The sequence below is a fragment of the Balaenoptera borealis genome (assembly GCF_965194805.1).
Source record: "Balaenoptera borealis genome assembly, chromosome: 6".
Lineage (NCBI taxonomy): Eukaryota > Metazoa > Chordata > Mammalia > Artiodactyla > Balaenopteridae > Balaenoptera > Balaenoptera borealis.
The window spans coordinates 18,955,417-18,983,139 of NC_138863.1; the positions used below are offsets into that span (position 1 = coordinate 18,955,417).

The following is a 27,723-nucleotide window of genomic DNA, read 5'->3' on the forward strand; positions in this document are numbered from 1 at the left end:
TAATCACAGTTTCAATGTCATTACTTGTGATTGGTCTGTTCATATTTTCTATTTCTTCCTGGTTCAGTCTTGGAAGGTTATACCTTTCTAAGAATTTGTCCATTTCTTCCAGGTTGTCCCATTTTATTGGCATAGAGTTGCTTGTAGTAGTCTCTTAGGATGCTTTGTATTTCTGCGGTGTCTGTTGTAACTTCTCCTTTTTCATTTCTAATTTTATTGATTTGAGTCCTCTCCCTCTTTTTCTTGATGAGTTTGGCTAATGGTTTATCAATTTTGTTTATCTTCTCAAAGAACCAGCTTTTAGTTTTATTGATCTTTGCTATTGTTTTCTGTTTCTATTTCATTTATTTCTGCTCTGATCTTTATGATTTCTTTCCTTCTGCTAACTTTGGGTTTTGTTTGTTCTTCTTTCTCTAGTTCCTTTAGGTGTAAGGTTAGATTGTTTACTTGAGATTTTTCTTGTTTCTTGAGGTAGGCTTGTATAGCTATAAACTTCCCTCTTAGAACTGCTTTTGCCACATCCCATAGGTTTTGGATCGTCGTGTTTTCATTGTCATTTGTCTCTAGGTATTTCTTGATTTCCTCTTTGATTTTTTCAGTGATCTCTTGGTTATTTAGTAATGTATTGTTTAGCCTCCATGTGTTTGTGTTTTTTACGTTTTTTTCCCTGTAATTGATTTCTAATCTCATAGCGTGTGGTTAGAAAAGATGCTTGATATGATTTCACTTTTTTAAAATTTACTGAGGCTTGATTTGTGACCCAAGATGTGATCTATCCTGGAGAATGTTCTGTGCGCACTTGAGAAGAACGTGTAATCTGCTGTTATTGGATGTAATGTCCTATAAATACTAATTAAATCTATCTGGTCTCTTGTGTCATTTAAAGCTTGTGGCCCTTATTAATTTTCTGTTTGGATGATCTGTCCATTGGTGTAAGTGAGGTGTTAAAAGTCTCCCACTATTATTGTGTTACTGTCAATTTCCTCTTTTATAGCTGTTAGCAGTTGCCTTATGTATTGAGGTGCTCCTGTGTTGGGTGCATATATATTTATAATTGTTATATCTTCTTCTTGGATTGATCCCTTGATCATTATGTAGTGTCCTTCCTTGTCTCTTGTAACATTCTTTATTTTAAAGTCTATTTTATCTGATATGAGTATTGCTACTCCAGCTTTCTTCTGATTTCCATTTGCATGGAATATCTTTTTCCATCCCCTCACTTTCAGTCTGTATGTGTCCCTAGGTCTGAAGTGGGTCTCTTGTAGACAGCATATATATGCGTCTTGTTTTTGTATCCATTCAGCAAGCCTGTGTCTTTTGCTTGGAGCATTTAATCCATTCATGTTTAAAGTAATTATTGATATGTATGTTCCTATGACCATTTTCTTAATTGTTTTGGGTTTGTTTTTGTAGGTCCTTTTCTTCTCTTGTGATTCCCACTTAGAGAAGTTCCTTTAGCATTTGTTGTAGAGCTGGTTTGGTGGTGCTGAATTCTCTTAGCTTTTGCTTGTCTGTAAAGCTTTTGATTTCTCCATCGAATCTGAATGAGATCCTTGCCGGTTAGAGTAATCTTGGTTGTAGTTTCTTCCCTTTCAGCACTTTAAGTATATCATGCCACTCCCTTCTGGCTTGTAGAGTTTCTGTTGAGAAGTCAGCTGTTAACGTTATGGGAGTTCCCTTGTATGTTATTTGTCGTTTTTCCCTTGCTGCTTTTAGTAATTATTGTTTTTCTTAAATTTTTGCTAATTTGATTACTATGTGTCTCAGCGTGTTTCTCCTTGGGTTTATCCTGTATGGGACTCTCTGCACTTCCTGGACTTAGGTGGCTATTTCCTTTCCCATGTTAGGGAAGTTTTCGACTATAATCTCTTCAGATATTTTCTCATGTCCTTTCTCTCTCTCTTCTCCTTCTGGGACCCCTATAATGGAAATGTTGTTGCGTTTAATGTTGTCCCAGAGGTCTCTTAGGCTGTCTTCATTTCTTTTCATTCTTTTTTCTTGATTCTGTTTCACAGCAGTGAATTCTACCATTCTGTCTTCCAGGTCACTTATCCGTTCTTCTGCCTCAGTTATTCTGCTATTGATTCCTTCTAGGGTATTTTTCATTTCAGTTATTGTATTGTTCATCTGTTTGTTTGTTCTTTAATTCTTCTAGATCTTTGTTAAACATTTCTTGCATCTTCTCAATCTTTGCTTCCATTCTTTTTCCGAGGTCCTGGATCATCTTCACTATCATTATTCTGAATTTTTTTCCATTTTTCTGGAAGGTTGCCTATCTCCACTTCATTTAGTTGTTTTTCTGGGGTTTTATCTTGTTCCTTCATCTGGTACATAGCCCTGTGCCTTTTCATCTTGTCTACTGTGAATGTGGTTTTTGTTCCACTGCAGGAACTGTAGTTTTGTAGTTCAAGACTGCAGGATTGTAGTTCTTCTTGCTTCTGCTGTCTGCGCTCTGGTGGATGAAGCTATCTAAGAGGCTTGTGTAATTGTTTTTAAACACCTTAGAGATAGGGAAAATTGAAATGATTTTAGCGTGTTGCCCAATATTATTTTAAAATGAGATTTGTGTATGTGTGTTCATCACAGGTTGGAAAACCTGAGGACTTCTGGTAAGGTTCAATATGACTCTTCTGTGTATTTTATCATATTTTAATAATATAGATGTGGTTTGCCAGTGTAGGACCTTGGACTATTTTAGCTACAAAGGCTATTTTAGAAAAATCACTCTATTTTTAAAAAACAAATGAAGGAGTGATTCATTTATTAGTCATGCTAATCTAGCTTAGGAATATAAAATATGTCATTTGTTGTTTTGTTTTGTTTTCACAAAATATGTACTGCAAAATCATTAGAGTAAATCTGGCCTTTTTCCACACATGTTATTGACTTGCAAGGGCTTTACTCGTATAGATCACAATGTTAATAAGATGTTGTTGTGACAAGAAATGTTTTGACCTGATTAAGGATATTATGCCTTCTTAGGACGCTCATGAATTTTTAAGTCAGTGCTTAGACCAGCTGAAAGAGGATATGGAAAAATTAAATAAAACTTGGAAGACTGAACCTGTTCCTGGAGAAGAAAATTCACCAGATATTTCAGCTACTAGAGTATACACTTGCCCTGTTATTACTAATTTGGAGTTTGAAGTTCAGCACTCCATCATCTGTAAAGCGTAAGTAGTCTCTAAGAGAACTCTTTTCCCTTTTAATTCTTTACAGCAAGTGACTGAAACTCTTCTAGAAGGTTTTAATTCTTATCTTCATTCCTGTGTCATGGGGAAACATGAATATAAATATCTTTGTTCAGTGTCTTTATCATCTATAAGAATGCTTGGTGGGGTGAGAACTAAAGTGAACTTAGTTTGTCAAATGCTTTAGTGCTGACTAAATGGTTAATTTTGCTCTGCCTTTTGAGTGTGTGTGACTGTGTGTGTGGTTTTTTTCCTTTTAATCACTGTGTGGAAAATCAAGCTCTTTGAGAATACTTGTTCATCGTTTTTTTATTATTATTAATTAATTTATTTATTTATTTTTGGTTGAGTTGGATCTTTGTTGCTGCTCACGGGCTTTCTCTAATTGTGGCGAGCAGGGACTGCTCTTCATCGTGGTGCTCAGGTTTCTCACTACGGTGGCTTCTCTTGTTGCGGAGCACAGGCTCTAGGCGTGCGGACTTCAGTAGATGTGGCTCGCAGGCTTTAGAGTGCACGCTCAGTAGTTGTGGCGCACGGGCTTAGTTGCTCCGCAGCGTGTGGGATCTTCCCGGATCAGGGCTCAAACCCATGTCCCCTGCATTGGCAGGCAGATTCTTAACTACTGCGCCACCAGGGAAGCCCTCGTCTTTTCTTTTTCCCTGAAAAGGCTCCCTCCTATTAGTTGCTTATTTTGTTGAACCAAATTGTTTTTATAAAAAATGGGTTTTGGGGTTTTTTTTTTACAAGATACATTAAAATGTGAATTATTTTTAATTTTTGCAATGCTTTTTAGCCATGTTTACATTAACTATTGAGACTTACCTTCTACATTTAATTAATTTCCATACTCATTATCAGGACTCTCTACCAGGTACTTCACATTAAAAGGTTCTATTTTGATTAATCTTCCAGTTATCAGTAGTACATGAATACATTTTTTTTCAGAGAGTGGAATTCTTCAGAGTCCACATATAAATGAGAATTAATTCTGTGGCTTTCACACATGACTTAATACAGGATTATTAAGTCAGACACAGCCTTCCCCCTCAACATACTGTCCCATCATATCCTGTTACTCTGACACTTAGGAGAAGTCTGATTTTGTTGATAATCTTTTTCTTCCTGAAAATCTGTGATATTCTTAATTTTTGAAATTCAGAGTTTCACTAATTTACATCTAGGTATTGACACTTTTTCATTAATTTTGCGTTTAACATGATGGGGCTTTTTCATCTGAAGATTTGGGATTTTTTTCAGCTCAGAAAAACTATTCTCTAGACACTGCTTCTCTTCTATTTGTTCTGGGATTTTCTTTAGGAATACTCAACAGCCATATGTTGGCTCTTCATTCTCTGTCTTTCATATTTATTTATTTTTCTTTTTTCTTTAATTTTTATTTATTTTTTGGCTGCATCGGGTCTTCATTGCTGCGCGCAGACTTTCTCTAGTTGCAGCAAGCGTGGGCTACTCTTCCTTGCAGTGCGCGGGCTTCTCATTGCAGTGGCTTCTCTTGTTGCAGAGCATGGGCTCTAGGTGCGCCGGCTTCAGTAAGTAGTTGTGGCACATGGGCTCAGTAGTTGTGGCTCGTGGGCTCTAGAGCACAGGCTCAGTAGTTGTGGCACACGGGCTTAGTTGCCCCTGGCATGTGGGATCTTCCTGGACCAGGGATCGAACCCATGTCCCCTGTATTGGCAGGCAGATTCTTAACCACTGCACCACCAGGGAAGTCCCCTTTATTTATTTTTCTTAGGCTGCTCAAAATGGTAGTGTTCACTGAGGTCTCTTCTAGCTATGACACTCTAGTATTTTTTACTAGAATTTTGAACATTTACATGGACACTACAAAGACAGTAGTTTTGCATCATTAGTCTGTGACATTTTTTATCTTCATGATTTCTTCAGTCTTTTTTTTTTCCCCCTAGTGGATAAATTATTTTTTAAAGAAAAGGTCTGGGTCTTATAAATACAGTTCATCATCTTGCAAAAGCTAGAGAGCCCATAGTATGATAGCCATCTTTCCCTTTCTTCTAATGCACTTTCCAAACAAAATTTGTTCAAGTCAGAGAGAGAAGCAGTTTGTCACTGTTAATATTTCATTTAACTGTGGGGTGTCAACCAAGTTTCTTTTGATAGGAAAATTTCTGTTGCCTGTGGTAGAAATGGCCACAGGCATCACAGGAAGAAAGCTATGTCAAAGTAATGCCTGCTTCACTGGGCCAACAGCATCAGTCAGCCATTCCAGTTATGCAGCACCCAAATATTGGGTGTGCAGTTGAGGTGTGTGTACCAGTGCATGAAGTGATACGGCTCACAGTGTGCAGGCATGAGGCCGAATGCCAGGCATCCAGACTGAACAGTGGCCCAAGAGTTGGCAAGTCCTGGAGGTAACAAGGTTCTCTGGGGCTGCAGCAGCAGTACAACTACCTCCTCGAAGGCCTTGCCTTAGTTGCTTTATTAGTCATTTTCTTTAAGACAACTCTTTAAAGATAAAATAGTTTCTGGCTGAAGGAAGATTCTATACACCTTATCCCAGAATTGTAATTTTCCATGTTTAGCCTCTGTCCCATCTGGCTGTAAGTTAGTTTGACCTGTTTGCCAAATGTACTTAATTTTTGTAAACCGTTATAGTTTAGATTGACTGGTTTTCAATGATTATAAGCCATTTCAATATATTAGTAATATATTCTTGAATATGAAGAATTTGTATGAATTCTACATTTAAAGAACTTAAAACATCTAAAACTAAGTACTTAATAATCCCCCATAAAACCTCCTTCTGCAGTCTTCCCTATCTCAATAATGACAGTTCAGTACTTAGAGTTTATCAGTACAACAGTGTGGTGTATTTCTTAACTTTTCTTTTCTTTCTCTTGCACCCCTACATCCCATGTGTCAGCAAACCCTTTGAGCTTTTCCTTCAAAATACAGCCAGAATCTGACCTCTTTTTACTACCTCCACTGACACCACTGTGGTCCAAACCACCATCATCTCTGCCTGGATTGTTGCAATACCTTCTGACTGATCACTGTGTTTCTGCCCTTGTCTCTCTGTAGTCTATTTTAAACACATTAGCCAAAGTGATCCATTTAAAATGGACATTAGTTCATGTCGGCCCTCTGCTCATAACCCTTAAAATAAAAGCTGAAATTCTTGCTATGATCTACAAAACTCCATATGATTTGCCTTTCGGCAACCCCTCTCTCCCAGTTAACTCTCTTACTTCATCTCTTATCACACTTTCCCCTTGCTCATTCTGTTCGAACCAAACTAGCTTTCTTGCTTTATTTGTTTGTTTGTTTGTTTGTTGTTTATTTATTTATTTATGGCTGCATTGGGTCTTCGTGGCTGCACATGGGCTTTCTCTAGTTGCGGTGAGTGGGGGCTACTCTTCATCGTGGTGCGTGGGCTCCTCATTGCGGTGGCTTCTGTTGTTCGGAGCACGGGCTCTAGGCATGCGGGCTTCAGCAGTTGTGGCTCGTGGGCTCTAGAGCACAGCCTCAGTAGTTGTGGCACATGGGCTTAGTTGCTCCGTGGCATGTGGGATCTTCCCAGACCAGGGGTCGAACCCATGTCCCCTGCATTGGCAGACAGATTCTTTTCTTTTTTTTTTTTTTCTTTTTTAAATTAACTTTTATTAGAGTATAGTTGATATACAGTGTTTTGTTAGTTTCTGCCATACAGCAAAGTGTATCAGTTATACATATACATACATCCAATCTTTTTGAATTCTATTCCCATATAGGTCATTACAGAGTATTGAGTAGAGTTCCCTGTGCTATATAGTAGGTTCTTACTAGTTGTCTGTTTTATATAGTAGTGTGTATATGTAAATCCCAATCTCCCAACTTATCCCCCCCAACTTTTCCCCCTTGATTACCATAAGTTTGTTTTCTACATATGTGACTCTATTTCTGTTTTGTAAATAGGTTCATTTGTACCATATTTTTCAGATTCCACATATAAGCAATATCATATGATATTTGTCTTTTTCTGTCTGACTTATTTCACTCAGTATGACAATCTCGAGGTCCATCCACGTTGCTGCAAATGGCATTATTTCATTCTTTTTTATGGCTGAGTAATATTCCATTGTGTATATGTGCCACGGCTTCTTTTTTTTTTTTTTTTTTTAAACTTTTTTTTTTTTCTTAAAGATTTATTTATTGATTGATTGATTGCTATGTTGGGTCTTCGTTTCTGCGCTAGGGCTTTCTCTAGTTGCGGCAAGCGGGGGCCACTCTTCATCGCGGTGCGCGGGCCTCTCACTATCATGGCCTCTCTTGTTGCGGAGCTCAGGCTCCAGACGCGCAGGCTCAGTAGTTGTGGCTCACAGGCCCAGTTGCTCTGTGGCATGTGGGATCCTCCCAGACCAGGGCGCGAACCCATGTCCCCTGCATTAGCAGGCAGACTCCCAACCACTGCGCCACCAGGGAAGCCCACCATGTCTTCTTTATCCGTTCTTCTGTCGATGGACATTTAGGTTCCTTCCATGTCCTGGCTATTGTAAATAGTGCTGGCAGACAGATTCTTAATGACTGCGCCACCAGGGAAGTCCCTCTTGCTTTTTAAAAAAAATGCCAGGATCCTGGTACCTCAGGGCCTTTTCACTTACTGTTTCTCTTTCCCCATGTGATAATCACATAGCTAGTGCCCTCCCTTCTCCATATCTTTATGTAAAAATCACTTGCTCAGTGAGGCATTTTCTTGCTACCATATCTAAAATTCCAGCCATCTACTCTCATCTTTTGCTTCCCTCTTCTGTACTTTCTTTTCCTTCTTTAACACTTACCTAACATACTGTATATTTTACTTATGTATGTATTTTTATTGTATCTCTTCTCCAGTATAATGAAAGCTTCATGAGGGGACATATTTTTGTCTTGGTTTGTTCTCTGCTACTACCCCAGTGCCGAGGACAGTTTCAGCATATAGGAGACATATTCAGTGATGCATAACAAATTGCCCCAAACTTAGCAGCTTAAAACAACATCCACTTAACTCAGTTCTGTAGGTCAGAAGTCTAGGCAGGGTATGGCTGAGGTCTTTGCTCAGGTATCAGAAAGCTGAAATCAAGGTGTTGGCTGGCTGTGTTCTCATCTGGAGTCCCCTTCTAAGCTCATTAAGGTTGTGAGCAGAATTTAGTTCCTTTCAGTTGTAGTACTGAGGTCCCCATTTTTTTGTTAGCTATTGACTGGGGCAACTCATTTCCTAAAGGCTGCCTATTGTTTCTTGCCATGTGGCCTCTATAGGAAGTTCACAACAGTGCTATTTGCTTTCTTCAGGCCAGCAGTACATCTCTCTGACTTCTAATCTGTGACTTCCTCTGTTTGAGACCTCTAGACCCAGATTTAAAGAGTTCATGTGATAAGGCCTCAACCATTCAGGTAATCAATCTCCTTTTTGATGAACTCTACAGTTAAGATTAGTAACATTAATTATATCTGCAAAATCCCTTTTGCCATGTAAAGTAACATCATCATGGGAGTGATAGCTCATCATAATCACAGTCCTCCCACACTCAAAGGGGATAGAATTATACAAGGAAGGGCAAGGGTCATCTTAGAATTCTGCCTAGGAGAGAGGCACTCAATAAATGTTTATTTAATGAAGAACAGATGTATTCTTACAGTCCCTAGTCTTCTACTGTTGCAATATAGAACTGGGACAGGAAAATGAATATTACTAAAAATGCTGATAATGCAGACAAAATGAAAAACAGTCAATTAAAACTAAGTAAAAGAAATCAGTTGGCTTCCAGGTAAATTGAATATGATGTTTTGATCTCTGAGCCCATTTTTTGAAATTCTATAAAATGTATCCAATGACCAAACAATTCTGCTAGGAACAGAACTGCCTACACATGTTTACTGAGAACACATAGTGTTTTCAATTTGACACATTGTTCATTTAGTCAAAAACTGGAAATAGTCCAGATGTCCATCAATATGGATAAATTGTGGCATGCTCATACAGCTTAATACTAGACAACAATGAAAAATGGGCTTTAGCCATTGCAACAAGCATGGTTGAGTCTTATAATCATGTTGAACAAAAGAAGCTAGTTAAAAGAAAACATTCTGTGTGGTTCCATTTATGTAAGGTTCAGAAAAGGTAAAACTCAACTATTTTTAAAAAATTTTTTTATTGAAATATAGTTATTTACAGTATCATGTAAGTTTTAGGTGTATAGCACAGTGATTCAGTTATATGTGTATATTCTTTTACAGATTCTTTTCCCTTATAGATTATTACATAATATTGGGTATAGTTCCCTGTGCTATATAGTAGGTCCTTGTTGGTTATCTATTTTATACATAGTAGTGTGTATATGTTAATCCCAACCTCCTAATTTATCCCTCCCCCCACACCCCTTTCCCCTTTGGTAACCATAAGTTTGTTTTTTGTGTCTGTGAGTCTTTCTGTTTTGGAAATAAATTCATTTGCATCTTTTTTGTTCTTCTAGATGCCACATGTAAGTGATATCATATGATATTTGTTTTTGTCTGGCTTACTTCACTTGGTATGATTAAACCTAGGTCCATCCACATTGCTGCAAATGGCGTTATTTCTTTTTTTTATGGCTGAGTAGTATTACATTGTATAGATACCCAACATCTTTATTTATTCATCTGCCAGTGGACACTTAGGTTGCTTCCATGTCTTGGATATTGTAAATAGTGCTGCAGTGAACATTGGGGTACTTGCATCTTTTCGAATTATGGTTTTCTCTGGATATATGGCCAGGAGTGGGATCACAAAATCACATGGTAGCCCTATTTTTAGTTTTTTAAGTAACCTGCATACTGTTCTCCATACTGGCTGCAGAAGTTTACATTCCCACAAATAGTGTAGGAGGGTTCCTGTTTCTCCACACCCCCTGCAGCATTTATTATTCGTAGACTTTTTGATGATGGCCATTCTGACCAGTGTGAGGTGATACCTCATTGTAGTTTTGATTTGCATTTCTCTGATAATTAGCGATGTTGAGCATCTTTTCATGTGCCTTTTGGCCATCTTTGTGTCTTCTTTGGAGAAATGTATGTTTAGGTCTTCTGCCCATGTTTTGATTGGTTGTTTGTTTTTTTGATATTGAGCTGTATGAGCTGTTTGTATATTTTTTTACTGAAGTATAGTTATTTTACAGTGTTGTGTTAATTTCTGCTATACAGCAAAGTGATTCAGTTATACATATATACATTCTTTTTTTATATTCTTTTTCATTATGGTTTATCATAGGATATTGACTATAGTCCCCTGTGCTGTATACAGTGGGACCTTGTTTATCCATTCTATATATAGTAGCTTACATCTGCTAACCCCAACCTCTCACACTATCCTTCCCCCCAACCCCCTCTCCCTTGGCAACCACCAGTCTGTTATCTATGATCACCAGTCTGTTATCTATGTCCGTGCTTCTGTTCCTGTTTCATAGATAGGTTCATTTGTGTCATATTTTAGATTCCACATATAAGTGATATCATATGGTATTTGTCTTTCTCTTTCTGACTTACTTCACTTAGTATGATAATCTTTAGTTGCATCCATGTTGCTGCAAATAGTATTATTTTGTTCTTTTATTATGGCTGAGTATTCCATTTTTTAGAAAGTGTTTGAGCCTGTATGACTATCAGTCTAAAGCAAGTAGAGGGACTTCCCTGGTGGTCCAGTGGGTAAGACTCTGCACTCCCAGTGCAGGGGGCCCAAGTTTGATCCCTGGTCGGGGAACTAGATCCCACATGGATGCTGCAATTAAGAGTCCACATGCCGCAATGAAGATCCTGTGTGCTGCAACTAAGACTGGGCACAGCCAAAATAAATAAATTTTTTTTAAATAAATAAATTAAATAAATAAAGCAAGTAGATATAGGAAAGGGTTAACATACTCAAAAAACAGGGTGACCACAAATCAAAAACACAATAGATTCACAAAAATCAAAAAGAAGAAAACACAAGCATAAAATAAAAGGAAATTATCAAGCCACAAAAAGAAAAAGAAAGGAACAAAGAAGAAACAGAATCAACTGGAAAATAAGGCTTAAAATGGCAATATATACATATCTATCAATAATTACCTTAAATGTCAGTGGACTACATGCTCCAATCAAAAGACACAGAGAGGCAGATTGGATAAAAAACCAAAATTCAACTGTTGTTTTGGAAGTCAGGATAATAGTTATCTTTTGGAAGTAAGAAAGGGATAGTGATTGGGAAGAGGCATGTGAGGGGGCTTCTAGGGAGTTCATAGTGTTCTATTTTTTGAGTTGAGTGGTGATTACATGTGTGTGTTAACTGATAATTCATCAAGCTATACAACTTTGGTTCACTTTTCTATATATATATTATGCTTCAGTGTTTTAAAGTTTGGGGGTTTTTTGGAAAGTATAAAAATTTTAAATTTAGCATTTTAAGAAAGTACTTAAACACTTTCAATTGAGGTTTTACCTGTATGGATTTAATAAGGGTTAAAGTAAGCATGAGAAAAGTTTTAAATGTTTATTTCTCATGCCTAGTCATGGTCTCTCAGTACCTGATAAGTTCACTGGGGCAACAGTGTTTCTGAAGTATATTTGTATTTATTTTGTATTACACAGTTAGGCTTCTAAATTCTTACATTTGTCTTCTTTTATTTTTACAGATGTGGCGAGATTATTCCCAAAAGAGAACAGTTTAATGACCTCTCCATTGACCTTCCTCGAAGGAAGAAGCCACTCCCTCCTCGTTCAGTTCAAGATTCCCTTGATCTTTTCTTTAGGGTAAATAATACCTTTTGGTATTTTCACATAACTAAATTTTATATATCATAGATAATTGTATTTGAAGTTGGTTTCTTTAAGGCAGAGTTTTGACAAAATAGTTGCAGGGGAAACAAATGAGAATACTATTTATAAATAGGAATACTAAACAAATGAAATACTATTTATAAATAGTGTTTATTTTTAGGAACTTGGTAAATATGGTTGTTAACTGATTGTAGAAGAAAATTAATTGCTCAAGTAGATTATACATCTAACTCAACAGCAAGTGTTTTAGACAACCTTAGAAGCATTTGTTTGTAAACAAATAATATGAAGTGACATATGCTAAAATTGGATAATGTGAGTCAAAATTGGAGATACTATCTAAGTTAGTATACTAAGATCTGAGGAATGAAAAAAAATACTTTTTGCTTCTCCTTAGGTTATATGTACCATGTTAGAAACAGAAAGGACAAGTCATGTTTATTCAGAGCTGTAGATAAATATTTGCATTTGTGTTATACTGTTACAGATATTCAGAAAGTTTCTGGGGCATAATTGGACATGTTGTGTAGCAGTCCTTATAATTGATGGCAGTTTGCCATCTGTATAATAGTGGTTCTTGTTTTGTTGTAGCAAAGGGGCAGGGTTGTCATCCTAAGATTTAAAAAAAAAAAAAGACCTCTGTTCTTGAAATGATGAATATTCAGCTCCACCCAAGGATAAATATTCTGCTTTTCTTTTTGTTTTAGTCATTCCTTACTATTCCTGTTATTATCGTAGAATTTGAAGCTTTTCCTGTGTATCTTTACCCCCATTTTTTAAGGATTTCTTGTTTCAGTTTTCTCTAGGTAATGATATCCACCCCAAACTTTGGTCCTTTTAGAGCAGTTGTTCTTAGTGGGCTGTCACCAGAAGATTGAGTTCCATTATAAGAAAGGGGTAGAGTTACACCTAACAGACCAGGAACTCCGCCTAACCTGAAGGTGATCTTATCTCTGCTATGGCCAAATGTTAAAATCTGGATATACTCTTGGCAGTGGTTCTTGTGTATCCATGGGGAAAAGGTTGAGAATCTGCTACTATAGTTTAGTTACTATCATAAATTGAGATGTTTCCTTGGTAAAAAAAAGGAAATTAGGAATTCTGAAACAGGGCATGATATTATAACTATATTTTGAGGATTAGGTCTTAATTTAGTAAGGCTTATGATTCTAGACACAAAATTTAAACTGGTCGGAGTTGTCATTCCACTGAACTAGTATGACTAGAGAAATTAGCATTTAATGGGGCAGTGCTAATTCAACTTTATACTTCTTTATTTTTCCCTCTTGTCTTTTTACAGGCAGAAGAACTTGAGTATTCCTGTGAGAAGTGTGGTGGGAAATGTGCTCTTGTCAGGCACAAATTTAACAGGCTACCCAGGTAAAATTAATTGGCTCTTCAATTTTTCTTCTTTAAAGTACTTACAAATATTACTGAATAAGTGAGGCTTACCAGATGGATTGGTAAAGAAGGTCAGCAAAGCTGAGATATGAAGAGGGTAGAGAATGGAAAGCTACAATTCTCTTGTATAAGAAAGGAAGAGGATTTGGAAAGTTGAAGAAGAGAAGGAACCTGAGAGTCCCAAGAAGATGGCAACAAGAGAACGAGGCTGATGAGACTTTGGAATAATGATGGGGACTTACTAGTAAATTTTTTTTTTTTTTTAAAGAAATTCACGTTCTTTTATTTTTATTTTATTTATTTATTTATTTATTTATGACTGTGTTGAGTCTTCGTTTCTGTGCGAGGGCTTTCTCTAGTTGCGGCAAGTGGGGACCACTCTTCATCGCGGTGCGCGGGCCTCTCACCATCGCGGCCTCTCTTGTTGCGGAGCACAGGCTCCAGACGCGCAGGCTCAGTAATTGTGGCTCACGGGCCTAGTTGCTCCGCGGCATGTGGGATCTTCCCAGGCCAGGGCTCGAACCCGTGTCCCCTGCATTGGCAGGCAGATTCTCAACCACTGCGCCACCAGGGAAGCCCACTAGTAAATTTTTAATTCAGTAATGTGTAACACTCAATTATAATTTGTTGTGCATGTACATTTTATAGAACTTTTTTATAAGTGGAGAAAACTTCATTTCTCTCTTACCTTTCTCTAGAGAAAGTGCTACTGAAATAAGAATAGTTCTTGTCAAAAGTCATCTTAAAAAAATTAATTTTCACCACCAAACATAAGAGCTGTTTAATACTTTATTTATTTATTTTAATAAATTTATTTATTTTTGACTGTGTTGGGTCTTCGTTGCTGCGTGCAGGCTTTCTCTAGTTGCAGTGAGCAGGCTTCTCATTGCAGTGGCTTCTCTTGTGGCAGAGCACGGGCTCTAGGTGCGCAGCCTTCAGTAGTTGTGGCTCGTGGGCTCTAGAGCACAGGCTTATTAGTTGTGGCACATGGGCTTAGTTGCTCCGCGGCATGTGGGATCTTCCTGGACCAGGGCTCAAACCTGTGTCCCCTGCATTGGCAGGCGGATTCTTAACCACTACGCCACCAGGGAAGTCCTGTTGAACACTTTAAATTACCATTTGTCGTTATATAACACCCATTTTTTGGTAAACTATATAACATTGAAGTAAATAATTTAGGGATTTGATCCATTATCAATACCAATATTCTAAAATTAGTTTTCTCGTCTGATGTGTTTTGATTTTTTTTCTAGGAACATTATTTTACTGAAACCTCACAATTAATAATTAATATCTACCCAATGCCTGTGTTTTATTTTTATTTTTATTCTTAGTACCTAGCACAATGCCTAGCACAGGGCAAGTATTCAGTAAATGTTCTTTGACAGATCTTTAGTTCAGCCTAATGTAGTCTTTAAATCAAAAGCTGTCTAACATTGTTAGTTACAGTGATCTCTTCTTACCTGTAAGAGAGCTACCTCTATTATGTATAAACTAATAATGTTATCATCTCCTGTTTTTCAGGATCCTCATTCTTCATTTGAAACGATATAGCTTCAATGTTGCTCTCTCACTTAACAACAAGATTGGGCAGCAAGTCATCATTCCAAGATACCTGACCCTCTCATCTCATTGCACTGAAAATACAAAACCACCCTTCAACCTTGGTTGGAGTGCACAAATGGCAATGTAAGTCCTTGAGAATTTGTTTCCCTTTTGAAGTAGAAAGACTTTTAGTATCTGATCAAAAGAATGACTGAACTAGATAACATGACTCCAGGTAAAATCAGACCAAGAAGGAGATTTTTATTTTGCTTTATTTTGGGACTTTGTGCTAAGTTACTACCTGATTTAAGTAATTGAATAAAATGCTTAAACAAAAACTTTCAACATATATTAATTGCCTTTCATAATAAATTACCTTTTCAGGGAGTGCTCCTTACTCTTTTAGATCACTAGAAGATAGTTTGATACATTTGGGGAATATAAACCAAATTTGCATGATCATGAGAGTCACTTGAACGCTAAAAATACTGACTCCTGTGTTTGTTCCTTAGAAGTTCTGTTTCAGCAAATCTGATATAGGCCTGGGGAATCAATATTTTTAACAAATGCCTTTGCTGACTCTGGAGTATGCAAACTTGAGAAACAGTACGTTAAATATTATGCTGGGACCCCCAAAACAGATTGTGTCTTCATAAATGTATTATTACCAGTTTGAGCAAAGAACTTCAATGGCTCCTCGAAATTTTTCCTTGAGAAAAGAAGTAACTTTTACATTCTATTTTGCGTCATCATGAATGCCAGGAAAACCTTAAGACTTCTCTAAATGTTGCTCTTTCTTCTGCATACTTGCATTACTTTGGAGCTATATATTGTAGTTCTTTTTTATACTTGAACACTAGTTTGGTATAATCATAAAGTTCTAGAGCTTTAGAGGTGAAAGGGATTTTAGAGATGTTTGTCTAACTTCTTAATTTTACAGAGGAGGTCCAAGGAAATTAAGTGATTTTCTTAAACTCATACAGTTAGTAACTGGAAGAGCCAGGTCTCTTCATTGAAGTGGAATAATAGACATTGCAGAAAGTGAATGAACATTTGCTAACATAAATTAATGAAGTTTTGTAAAAATTATTCTCCTTGGATAAATAATTGAAATATATTCTACATCATGTACGTTTACACTAAAGGCCTCAATAAGTCAATAACAACATGTTCCCAGAGAATCAGTGTTTCTGGATTTTTCTCTTACGGCCTTTCATTAGAATAGATGTTTTTGCTTGATGGAAACTGCCCTCTACTGGTAGAGCTAGTATTCTTTCTGGCAGTATTATCAAACCATTAGCCAAGGCTCTTTATGATCACAGGCCTGAAACCAGGCTCTCTGACTCTGTGATATGATAGCTTTAAGATTTTGGACAAATTCCTTGACCTGTCTGTAGGGAAAATAACAGGGTAGTTGTGAACATTAAATGAGGTAATACACAAGAGTTCTTACTACAGTGCCTGACATCTAGTAAGTCCTCAATAAATGAGAGCTATTGTTATTTTATTGCTTAAAAGAACTGAGACAAAGAGAATTTCCCAAGTTGTTCTCTTTATATTATATTTGACTTCTTCATTTACAGTGTTGTTTATTTAGATCATTAGATAAGGAAGAGCCTAGAGAAAGTATTTTGTTTTCTCTTTTGGCCTCTATTGTTAGTTAAAAAGTATTATAATTGTTTGCTTTTCAAGAGGATATATAAGGGACTATAATACAGAATAATTCATTTAATAAGTTTAATATATTTTTAGTAATAGTAATTGTATACGTATATATTTTCTAATTTTCTGATAGTTCTAGACCATTGAAAGCCTCTCAAATGGTGAATTCCTGCATCACCAGCCCTTCTACACCTTCAAAGTGAGTTATATTTCTTGTGTACCCAAAATTTGTATTTTTAAGGATTTGGCTTACCCTGATTTCCAAGATTATCCCCTCCCCTTTTCTTATTGTTTCTCTTTTTGCATGATAATTGCTCTGCATTACTGTACTTTGGAATTTTCCTGAATATGCTTTAAACTGTAATTTAGGGAGTATCAAGTTTTTAACACTGAATCAAGTTCAGATGGTCCTCTCAAAATTTTGTTTTAAAACTTCTTAAATCATCTGTTGTATGTAATATTTTCATCCTACAACTCTAGAAATTGACTAATGATGAGGGATTTTAAGGATTGAAGGGTTAAAATAAGCCCTACTCGTATAAAAAGCACCATTCTTCAAATATACACATGGAGATCCCAAAATATCTTTTCACCTGTTGCTAGCCAGTGTGGGACTTCTTGTCTTAGACACTGAGCTGGAGCTATTCTGAAAGGGGACAGGAAAACAAATACACATTAGAATGTAGCTATTCTACAAATGTTTTTTGCTTAAGACCAAAAGTTTGTCCAAGAAGGAAACAAATACTTTTTTTTTTAATATACCTCCTCTATGATTTGACTAGAACCACAGTTCCTGATTAGACATTTCTAAATGACTTCGTTGTCATTTGTCTTTAAAATTAGTTTTTCTAAAAATTTGATGTCCCAAAGTACTTTTAGAAAAGAGACACTTTTGTTGTTTAAGGGCTTTTGGGGGGCTTATATAACCATAAAGTGACATTTGGGAATTGCTATTTTCTTTTCCTCCTGTTAATTATTTTTCAGTGCAATTAAAACCAGATGACTAACTGACTAGAAATCTGAAATGGTACCGATATGAATACTCTTGCCCGTTCTCAAGATACAAATGAGCAATACCACTTGGCTGCTTAGAAAGTGAGCAAGTGATGCATTTACAGGATGAATATTTTTCCTTACTACAGGCAAGCTGCCTTCTGTGAATATAGTAACTATTAATGGAATGCACTCTTTATGTACCAAATCACTATAGCTTCAAGAAAGAGATGGTTTCATTGGGCATCATTATACTTGGCATGGTCAATCTGTTCTCCAGGGTCTTACTGCTATGAGAATTTGAGAGTTGGTCAATAAAGGATGATTAGGCCCTAGAAGACCTGTCATGCCGATCAAACTTAAAAGAGGCTGAGCTATGAACCAGAATACCATTGGTTCTTCTATAATGTCCTTTGTCACATTTGACCCTGGTATATTAGTAGCCAGGTGTCACCCTCCTTCAGCAAAGTATTTACATGGATAAATAAATCAATATGTTCAGTTTTGCTTGGTGAGCATGAAATCAGAAATGAAGAATTAAGATGGCTAATTGGCTATTTCTAAGTTATATTAAAAACCCTTTTTGAACGCATATTGGGAGGCTATTCAAGTGTTCAGACTGAAGTGCAGTGATATCCTGGCTGCTCTCAGCCAAAGACTATGGTTGGGCTTATCACTGACCACTTGCCTCTTTTCTTTGATCTACATTGCTACGCAATCCTCCTGATTTCCATTGTGGCCTCTTATTTCTTGGTGCCATCATTCTACATGTTTATTTACAGTTTTCACATTTAGATTATTGCATTTTCCAATTTCCATTTTACATTTTTTTTTTTTAGTACAGCATATGAATTTATGTTAACCTTCATCAAAGAAAGTTTGTGCTTTTTGACCTTTACCACTTTTTCCTTTAGTTTATTTTCAGCTCACTTAGAAGACAACACAGTAACACCTTACTTATCTGGTATCATTGAAGAATAATATTTGATATTCCAAATAAATGAATTTTTATATAACTGAAGCTTGTCCTTTTAAACATTGCCTTTTTAATTTTAATCTTTAAAATGTTTTAACCATTTTAGATGGTTATATCTCTGTAAGCTTACAGAATTCCTTATATTAAATAAAATACACTGCAGATAATTTAAATATATTGTAATTATTTAAAATCGGCATTGTAAATATCAGTTATTGCACTGTGTTTTAATATGATAATGCCCTCAGAGGCTCTTAATTCTTATAAGACAGTTTACCTTTACATTAAATTACTTTATAGTTCTTTATTGCCCTTTTTGTGGTTATTCTCTCTCATTTCTTAGCTCTCATTTCTTGATGAACTTGCTACATTATTTTATACACTATTTCCTGGGGAAGTAGGGTCCCTGCCTAAAGAGTAAAGTTCATGGGCTTCGAAACTGCTGCCTTCCTCAGAGGCATTTTTGTTTGTTTGTTTTTTTACTTTTAAGTTCCTGTGTTCTAGAAGGTAGAGGTTGCCAGAAGTTGGACCTACATATAAATGGATAAGTGGAATGTTACTGTTAATTTCAAAGTACATGGATCATAATTTAAAAGAGCAAAAATTAGTCCTCATACACTCTCTTGTCAAAAACATGTATTCATTGCTATGTCTGCATGCATTCAGTAGAGTACTTGCTTTATAAAGCCAGTAACAAACTTCTTTGGAGTTGATCATTAAAAGAAAAAAGGCACAAAGTGATTGGTTTACTGATAATATATAATAGCGTAAGAGTTGTCTGATTTTCAAAGCATGGCTCTTTTGGAGTAGGGCAAAGGTAATTCTTAAATATACCTCTTTGATATATCTTTTTTTCTCTGTTAAATCATTCTCCATAATGGAAAAGCTTTTTGTTTTAATTGGTATTTATACTTCAAAAAAATAACAAGGACAAATGTTTATTTGTCAGACTTACATAGGGTTTTTTTGTTTGTTCATTTTTCTTAAATTACAGGAATTTCACCTTCAAATCCAAGAACTCCCTGGCTTTATGCCTTGATTCAGACAGTGAAGATGAGCTTAAACGCTCTGTGGCCCTTAGCCAGAGACTTTGTGAAATGTCAGGCAGTGAACAGCAGCAGGAAGACCTGGAAAAGGTAAGTAATTTCTCACCAAAATATCTGACTGTCCAAACAAATGCCTTTCATAACCAGCATCAGCAAACTTAATAAATACACAGGATAGATCATTTCTTGTGAATGAGGACTTTTCAGACGTACTCTTAGCACCTTTCAGTATGCAGTACAATATTATTAACTGTAGTTACCATACTGTACATTACATCCCTGTGACTTATTTATTTTATGACTGGAAGTTTATACCTTTTTGCCCCTTCACCCATTTCACTCACTCCCTAGCCCCCACCTCTGGTAACAACCAATGTGTTCTCTCTATCTGTGAGCTTAGTTTTTTTGTTTGTTTGTTTTTTAGATTCCACATGTAAGTGAGATCATACATTATTTGTCTTTGTGTAACTTATTTCCCTCAGGGTCCTTCAGTGATGTCACAAATGGCAAGATTTCTTTCTTCCTTCCTTCCTTCCTTCCCTCCCTCCCTCCCTCCCTCCCTCCGTCCGTTCCTTCCTTGTTGCTGTGCGCAGGCTTTCTCTAGTTTCAGCCAGCAGGGGCTACTCTTTGTTGCGGTGCACGGGCTTCTCATTGCGTTGGCTTCTCTTGTTGCGGAGCATGGGCTCTAGGCGCGCGGGCTTCAGTAGTTGTGGCGCGTGGACTCTAGAGCGCAGGCTCAGTACTTGTGTCGCATGGGCTAAGTTGCTCTGCGGCATGTGGGATCTCCCTGGACCAGGGCTTGAACCTGTGTCCCCTGCATTGGCAGGTGGATTCTTAACCACTGCGCCACCAGGGAAGTCCCTATCAATTTAAACTCCAAGGTTGCTATATTATTAGGCATTCTGGTTTCTTCTAAAAGCAGCTCTATTCTTCAGGATTCAAAATCTTGCAGACTAGAACGTGATAAGTCTGAATTGGAAAACTCAGGATTTGACGGAATAAGTGAAGAAGAGCTTCTGGCAGCTGTTTTAGAGATAAGTAAAAGAGAAGCTTCACCATCTCTCAGTCATGAAGATGATGATAAACCAACCAGCAGCCCTGATACCGGATTTGCAGAAGATGATATTCAAGAAATGCCTGAAAATCCAGACCCTGTGGAAACTGAGAAGCCAAAAACAGTCACAGAGCCCGGTAGGTTTAATGAAAATAAACATCTGTTAAACAGGCACAACTGTGTTCCAAAGCTTTTATAGTAACAAATGACTTCTACATAATGGGATGTGAGATGGATCTGTATAACAGAGCCAATAATATTTTTGTGCTTTTTTTTTTTTTAACAGTTTAAAAAAATGAGAAGCAAATATTGTGAGTTAGTATCCAGAGGCTAGTGGTAAAGTATGCCATGTCCCTTTAGGTGTACATCAGAAGAAAAGTTCGTATTCTTGTGCATTTAAAAAATGTTTGTGTCAGTTTTTGGTCACTTTTTTCACACCACTGCTCTCAGAAATGTGTGTAATTCTTCATTTTTGTATATCTGAACTTATACCAAGTTTTAATATATAAATAATTTAAGTTCTCCATTCTTCTTTGGGTTCATCCCTTCATAATGGTGGCAAGACCACTGAACTAAGAGGGTCTTGGGTGTCTAGTCTTAGCTATACCACCTACAAGTTATAAATTTCTAAATAGGTAATTTAATCTCTTTGATACTCAGTTTTCTTACCTCTGTATGGGGAATCTACCAGACATACTTCAGATAGTTGTGGGTAGAATGTTAGATAGTATATACATATTATGTAAAGTGCTATACAGATAAAAATTATTTTTGTGGTAATTATTACTCATATTTTGTTATTTCTCAAGCTTTCACTGCAAACAACAGAGCTGAGCCTCCTTGCCTTGCACTATGGGTATTTTAAGATTTTTTAAGTAGAAAACGTTCACTTCCTTTTCCTGGGGCCAAGTCTAATATTTTCTCCTGATATCTTTAGTATCTGTATCTAGGTAGCTAGCTAACGTGTTTCCATATATTAAGCCTAGGATTTTGGAGATGAAGAGAATAGTAGTATATCACAAAATTATTTTCTGTATTCTTGGGGTTGTTAGGGCCTCCTCAGTTTTGAATTATTTTATGTGCAAGTAAAATAAGAGTTAGTATTTCCTCAATTTAACCGGAAACAAAAAGCTGATGATTTTTGTATATAGATGTTTCCTTTTTTTTCTTTTTTCTTTACACCTTTTTTTACCTCTTGATGCAAGTACCCTTATGAAGTCCCCTTCTCTTACTAAACTTATTATCACTGCCCTTGGAAGTGAATCCCAGATATTAGATCATTTCATCAGTAAGGATTTCAGTATCACTAAAAGATAAGAACTCCTCCATATCATTATCATACTTTAAAAATCAGTAATAATTCTAAGGAACGATCAAATGTGATCAAACCCTCCATAAGGTTTTATTTTGAAAGTTTCAAATCCAGAGAGAAGTTGAAGAATAAAACAATATACACTTTTATACCCTTCACCTTGATTCATTAACATTTTGTCACATTTTTTTCTCTCCCTTCCACACTGCCCCTGTGTGTATGTGTAGTTGTGCAGCAGTTACCCCAAAATTAGTGCTTTACAACAACAGTAATTTTAATATCTCATTACTGTGGATTGACTGGTCTTAGCTGGTAGTTTTTCTGCTCTTTGTGATGTTGGCTGGGGTTTAACTGCGCTACAACATCCAAGATGGCTCACCTTGGCACATGGGTTGTGTTGGTTAGAAGGGTCAGCTGAGCTGGCTAGATATCCTCTCTGTTCTTCTGGTCCCCTCTCCCTGGCCATCTCCCTTCCCCTCTTCTCCTCAGCTTTTCATCTCTTCATGTAATCTCAGGGCCTCTCCCTTCCTGTATGGCCTCTTCAGCATGGTAGCCAAACTTCTTACATGATAGCTCAGGGCTCCCAAAAGCACAAAAGAGGCTGCTGCCAGGCCTCCTTAATGTATAGGCTCAAAATTAGGACAGAATCAATTCCACCACATTTCATTAAAGCACTCACAGGATCTGCCCAGATGCACTGTGAGGTGGACCACACAGAGTTGGAATACCTGTAGGCATGGTTCATTGGAGGCCATCTTTAGAGATTGTGCGTGTGCACACACACACACACACACACTCTTTTCTTAATGGAACCATATGAAGTTGCAGGTATCATAATACTTCACCCTAAAATACTTCAGCCTGACTCTCCTAAGTACACAGAAATTTTCCTATATAACAATTATCATACCTAAGAATATTAACAGTAATTCCATATATAGTTCTAATATAGAGCCCACATACACATTTACCCAATTATCTCCAAAATATTTTTTACACTTTTTAAAAAATCTAGAACCCAAAGCTTACCCCCTGCGTTTGGTTGTTAGGTCCCTTTAGTCTCTAGTCAGGCCAATTTTTCTTTGAAAGACTCCCATTATGGATTGTCCTACTATTCTTTAAGTATAAGCTGTTTTTTTTCCCCCATACCCTAAAACTTCAGAGCCTGGAGATGGTTTTTTCCTTGTTGCCCATTGCCATTTCCAACTGCTCATCTTCTTTCATCCTACAAAAACCCCAGCTCCTTTGGTACGTGACTTCAGACTTTGCCACCTATTATCTCTGTCTGTAGCTCTCTTTTACCTTCCAGTCACTCCACGCCCATCAGCATTCTTAGGGCTTTCAGCATCCTCATAAATGACCCTTTCAACAGCCTGGTTTCTCAATTCCTAATCTTATTTCCAAAGAACTTTTCTTCTACCCCATCTTGATAACTGCCAAAACTCATACCCTAAACCAGTAGTTCTCAAAGTGTGTCCCCAGGCCATCAGTATCATGTAGGAACTTGCTGGAAATGCCATTCTTGACCCCACCCCACACCTTCTGAGTGAGAAACTCTGGATGTGGGGCTCAGCATTCTGTGTTTTGATTCCAGTTGATTCTGATGCATGCTGAAGTTTGAGAACCACTTCCCTGGACTTTGTCATCATCAGTAAATGTACCACCTTTGAAATCTTAATTTCAAATATCCTTCTCTAACCCTTCTCTCCCCCTAGCTCACCTAATATCATATTCTTATTTCAACAGTTGCTTGATCTCATTAAGACTTCCAATCCATTGTCTTCTACTTTTTGCTATTCATCACCTCCCTCTTGTCACCACTTCCCTCCCCAGCCTATATGCTTTTATCTCTTTGCTCTGTTTTCTTCTCTCAGTCACCTAACAAAGTCCCATCTCCCAATTCAACCAGCTTCTTATTCCATGCCTACACCCAAGCAGCTGAAGATTGCTGGAGAAAAGTCCCCAAACTGTGCTGACTATACTTTCCTCAAAATCATGACTATGCTCTTACATGGGCACTACATGCTACTAGTCAGTTCTGTTACAGTTCCTTAGTAAATTTCTTTTCTTGGTCTCCATGTCTTTCTCAAATCTGTAGTTCTCCTTCCACACATACTCTAGGCACATAACTTAGCTATATACCTTTCAAAGAAAATAGATGCAGTCAGATGAAAACTCTGCCTTCACCTTTGTTATGGAGGAAATGTCCCTCTTCTTATTTAAGGCCAATCCCTCCATTTATATCCAAGATTTCATCTACTTGTGCCTTCTAAAGACTTTCCCTCTTGAAATGATACTCTTTCTCTTCTGCATCAGGTCTTCCCTCTTCTAAATTATTCCTGGTGTGCCTTAATATCACCCATCTTTTTAAAACTCTCATGACCTTGTGTTTCCCTCTAGCCACTGCTCCCTTTCTTTGCTCCCTTCCCAGAAAAATCCTCTGAAAGAGTTGTTTTACTCATTCTCTCTACTTTCTTACCATCTCCCATTCTCTTGTCAGCCCTCTCCAAGTGGGCTTTCATCCCCACCACTCCACTGAAATGGTCTTTATAAAGTTTGCATTAGCAATTTTCATACAATCCATTACTCCCTCCTTAACATTTAAAGTTTTATAAACTTTTTTCTATAAACTATTCTTGCCATGGTTTTTTGGTTTTGTTTTTTGCTTCCCTCATCAGAACTCTAACTGTTGGAGTATTCCCAGGACACTGTCCTTAGCTGTTTTTTCTCTAAAGTTCTCTCCCTGAGTGATCTCAAACATTACCATAACCTCACATACTGATGAAATATCAAATTCATATCCCTAGCCCGGATCTCTCCCCTGAGCTTTAAACTTACACATGTAAATGCCTACTTGAAATGCCCATTTGGCTGTCTAATTTTTAACTGCCCCCACCCCCGGCAATAACCCTGCCCCATATCAGCAAATGGTACCACCATCCACCATTTTTTGACTCAGTCCAAAAAATATGTCTCCCTTGATTTTTTTGTTTTACTTTACACCTTACGTTCAGCCCATCAATAAGTCTAGTCCTCTCTACCTCCAAAATATATCCTGAATTTAATCATTTATCAACATCTTCATAGCTGTAACTCTAGCCTTCCATCTCTCACCTGGTCCACTACAGTTGATTCCTAATGTCTCTTCCGTCATTCTTGCCCCACTACAGACCTTCTTTCTTGAACAAAGCAGCCAACATAATCTTTCTGAAGCTTAAATCACACGGTCACCCTTCTGCTTAAAACTTGTGATTTCCCATTACACTTAATCCAGGCTTCTCACCATGGCCTATCTTTACCTTCCCCCTCTTTCACTCTGCTGTTTTAGCCGTACTAGCATTCTCTCTGTGTCCGTCATGCTAAGCTCATTTTCATCTCAGAGGCTTTGCACTTAAGCACCTTCAGGGCAAGGGCCATCTTGCCTTAATTATCACTATATCCCCAGCTTCTTTGGCAGTGCCTGGCATATAGTAGATTCTCAATAAATATTTGGGGCTCATCAGATTGGTTGTCTCATGAATCAACTGAGGAGGGGAAGGAATACTGGTTAAGTAAGGTTTTACTGTTAGCCAAAGGGAGGGGAAGAGTGTATGCAAAGGCCCAAACATGAGAAAGGCCATGGTAAGTTAGTGGACCTACAAAAGTTCAGAATGATCTGCATGGCTGGAACATAGTGTTGAGGGGGAAAAGCAAAAAGTTGAGACTAGAGAGTTATGCAGTCTCCAGTTTTTACATGGCCTAAAACCATGTTTAGGAGTTTGGACTTTTATTTCAAAAGCATTAGGAAGTTACTGAATAATTTTAAGTGAAAAAGTATTTGATAAAGATGTATATTTGAAAAAGATCATTTCTGGCTGCAGTGTAGCGCATAAATTAGAGAAGAACCAAAGTATCCTGTGAGACCTGTTAGGCAGTTATTGCAGTAGTCCAGACCAAAAGTTAATGGTGCCCTAAGCCAAGGTTTTGGCATTGAAAAGAAAAACAGTTGGGACTTCCCTGGTGGTCCAGTGGTTAAGACTCTGCATTCCCAGTGCAGGGGGCCCGGGTTCGATCCCTGGTTAGGAAACTAGATCCTGCATGCCGCAACTAAAAAAAAATAAAAAGGAGCCCGCATGCCGCAACTAAAAAAAAGATCCCACGTGCCACAACTAAGACCCAGCACAGCCAAATAAATAAATAAATATTTTTAAAAAAGAAAGAAAGAAAAAGAGTTGATGGATTCGAGAGATAATTAGGAAATAACGATTTATGTAATATGAAGGGATAAATGAGAAGTCAAAATGACTCCCAGATTTCTATCTTCAAAAAAAAAAAACAACTAAACTGAGTGGACAGTGATCCCAATGACTGAAATATAGAATGTAAGAAAGGAGCAGCTTTCATCTGGGGTGGGAGAAGCGGCAGATGATATATTTAGTATAAGAATGTTTGAGTTTTAACACATGGTTCCCCTCTGTGTTTTTTATTTCATGGTCATATTTGTTCCTAGATCTGAAATGTTTTTTGTATCCATCTGATAATCTTGTCCTGAAGACAGAGGTATATTGATTTTTAGCATCTCAAAGTAAACTTTCTTACATCTGTTTTCTATCACATGGATTAATTACTAGTGTAATTCTAGGATTGTGTGAGGTACATTGGTATATTGAGTGCTGAAAATTATTGGTTAAGAAAAATTGTGCCTCTGTCACCTTCTTTTTTTGAGTATGTTTTGATAATAAAAGTAATAATCCTCATCTTATGCCCTAAAATAGCAGCCTCAACTCCCCAATCTTTCTTCTACTTGAAACGCTCAACATCAACTAACTTTGAATGTCACGGTTCCAAATTTCCAGAAGTGGTCTGATTGGTTGATTCTTTCCGATATTCATTCCTGGTCCAGTAAGCTAAGGCCAGAGGGACAGGTGGGATCTTACACGCCTCAGAGCTGCCCCTTGCAGGCTATGGAAAATGACTTTCTCCAAGAATGGAGGAGTATAATTTTTTTTTAATTGGAATCGTACTGCTTTTTGCACTTAATAATATCCTGAGTTTCTTTTCCTCTTTTAATGAACATTCAGAATTAGTTTCAATGATAAATATTCAGTCAACAAGTCAGTTCAATTAAAAAATAATGACTGGTTGCTGACTTAGAGTCTAAAACCAAGATGCTGTAAGCTTCAGAGTTGTCTGTGCTATAGAAAATTATCTGCCATTTAAATGGTTACAATGCAGTATTGGGGCAGGTAAAGACCACATACTAATTTTAAAACAATCCATGTGAAATAAATCTGTAAAGGTAGTTCTTGTTAACCAGTTGAATTCTTTTTATGAGAACTTCCTTAACTTACTAAGACGAAAATTTTTGCTTTGGTAAAGTGTTTGAGAAGGGAGGGAGGGAAGGAGGTTCCTTCCTCTTCTCCCCACTCTTACCTATATTAAAAATTATAATGAAATTCAGATAACCAGAACAAAATTATGCCTATATTATTTATTCCAGCTAGCCGTAATCTAGAGATTGAGAATGAACAGAAAGAAATAAAAGGTTAATATTTTTTCTTACCTCCTTGGATGAATGTTTTAAACATATATGTTGTCATATACTTGTATGGTACATGAGATGTTTATTACATATTTTATGTAGCTCTTCTGATTTAGAATATGTTCAAGGCTCATTTCATTATTAATGTAAGAATGCTCATATGACGTACAGTGTAATAAATGGGAAAATCTCAATAATTAGCTTAATTATTCTATCCTAATTCTTACTTCATTTACTCTAA

The 27,723-nt window shown here is 37.0% G+C and overlaps 1 protein-coding gene across 11 annotated transcripts in view; it reads left to right on the forward strand.

Annotated features, from left to right (window-relative positions):
- Positions 1–27,723, forward strand: part of USP37 (ubiquitin specific peptidase 37) — a 93,168-nt gene that overhangs the window by 48,770 nt on the left and 16,675 nt on the right. For 8 of the 11 annotated variants that reach the window (XM_082396562.1, XM_082396553.1, XM_082396557.1 and 5 more), the window contains 8 exons: positions 2,983–3,173; positions 11,828–11,945; positions 13,273–13,352; positions 14,898–15,062; positions 16,714–16,779; positions 19,544–19,685; positions 20,531–20,786; positions 27,441–27,485. In XM_082396562.1, coding sequence (XP_082252688.1) covers positions 2,983–3,173; positions 11,828–11,945; positions 13,273–13,352; positions 14,898–15,062; positions 16,714–16,779; positions 19,544–19,685; positions 20,531–20,786; positions 27,441–27,485 — 1,063 coding nt within the window. The remainder of the gene's footprint in view (positions 1–2,982; positions 3,174–11,827; positions 11,946–13,272; positions 13,353–14,897; positions 15,063–16,713; positions 16,780–19,543; positions 19,686–20,530; positions 20,787–27,440; positions 27,486–27,723) is intronic. The other 3 variants (XM_082396554.1, XM_082396563.1, XM_082396555.1) reach the window with 3 other exon arrangements.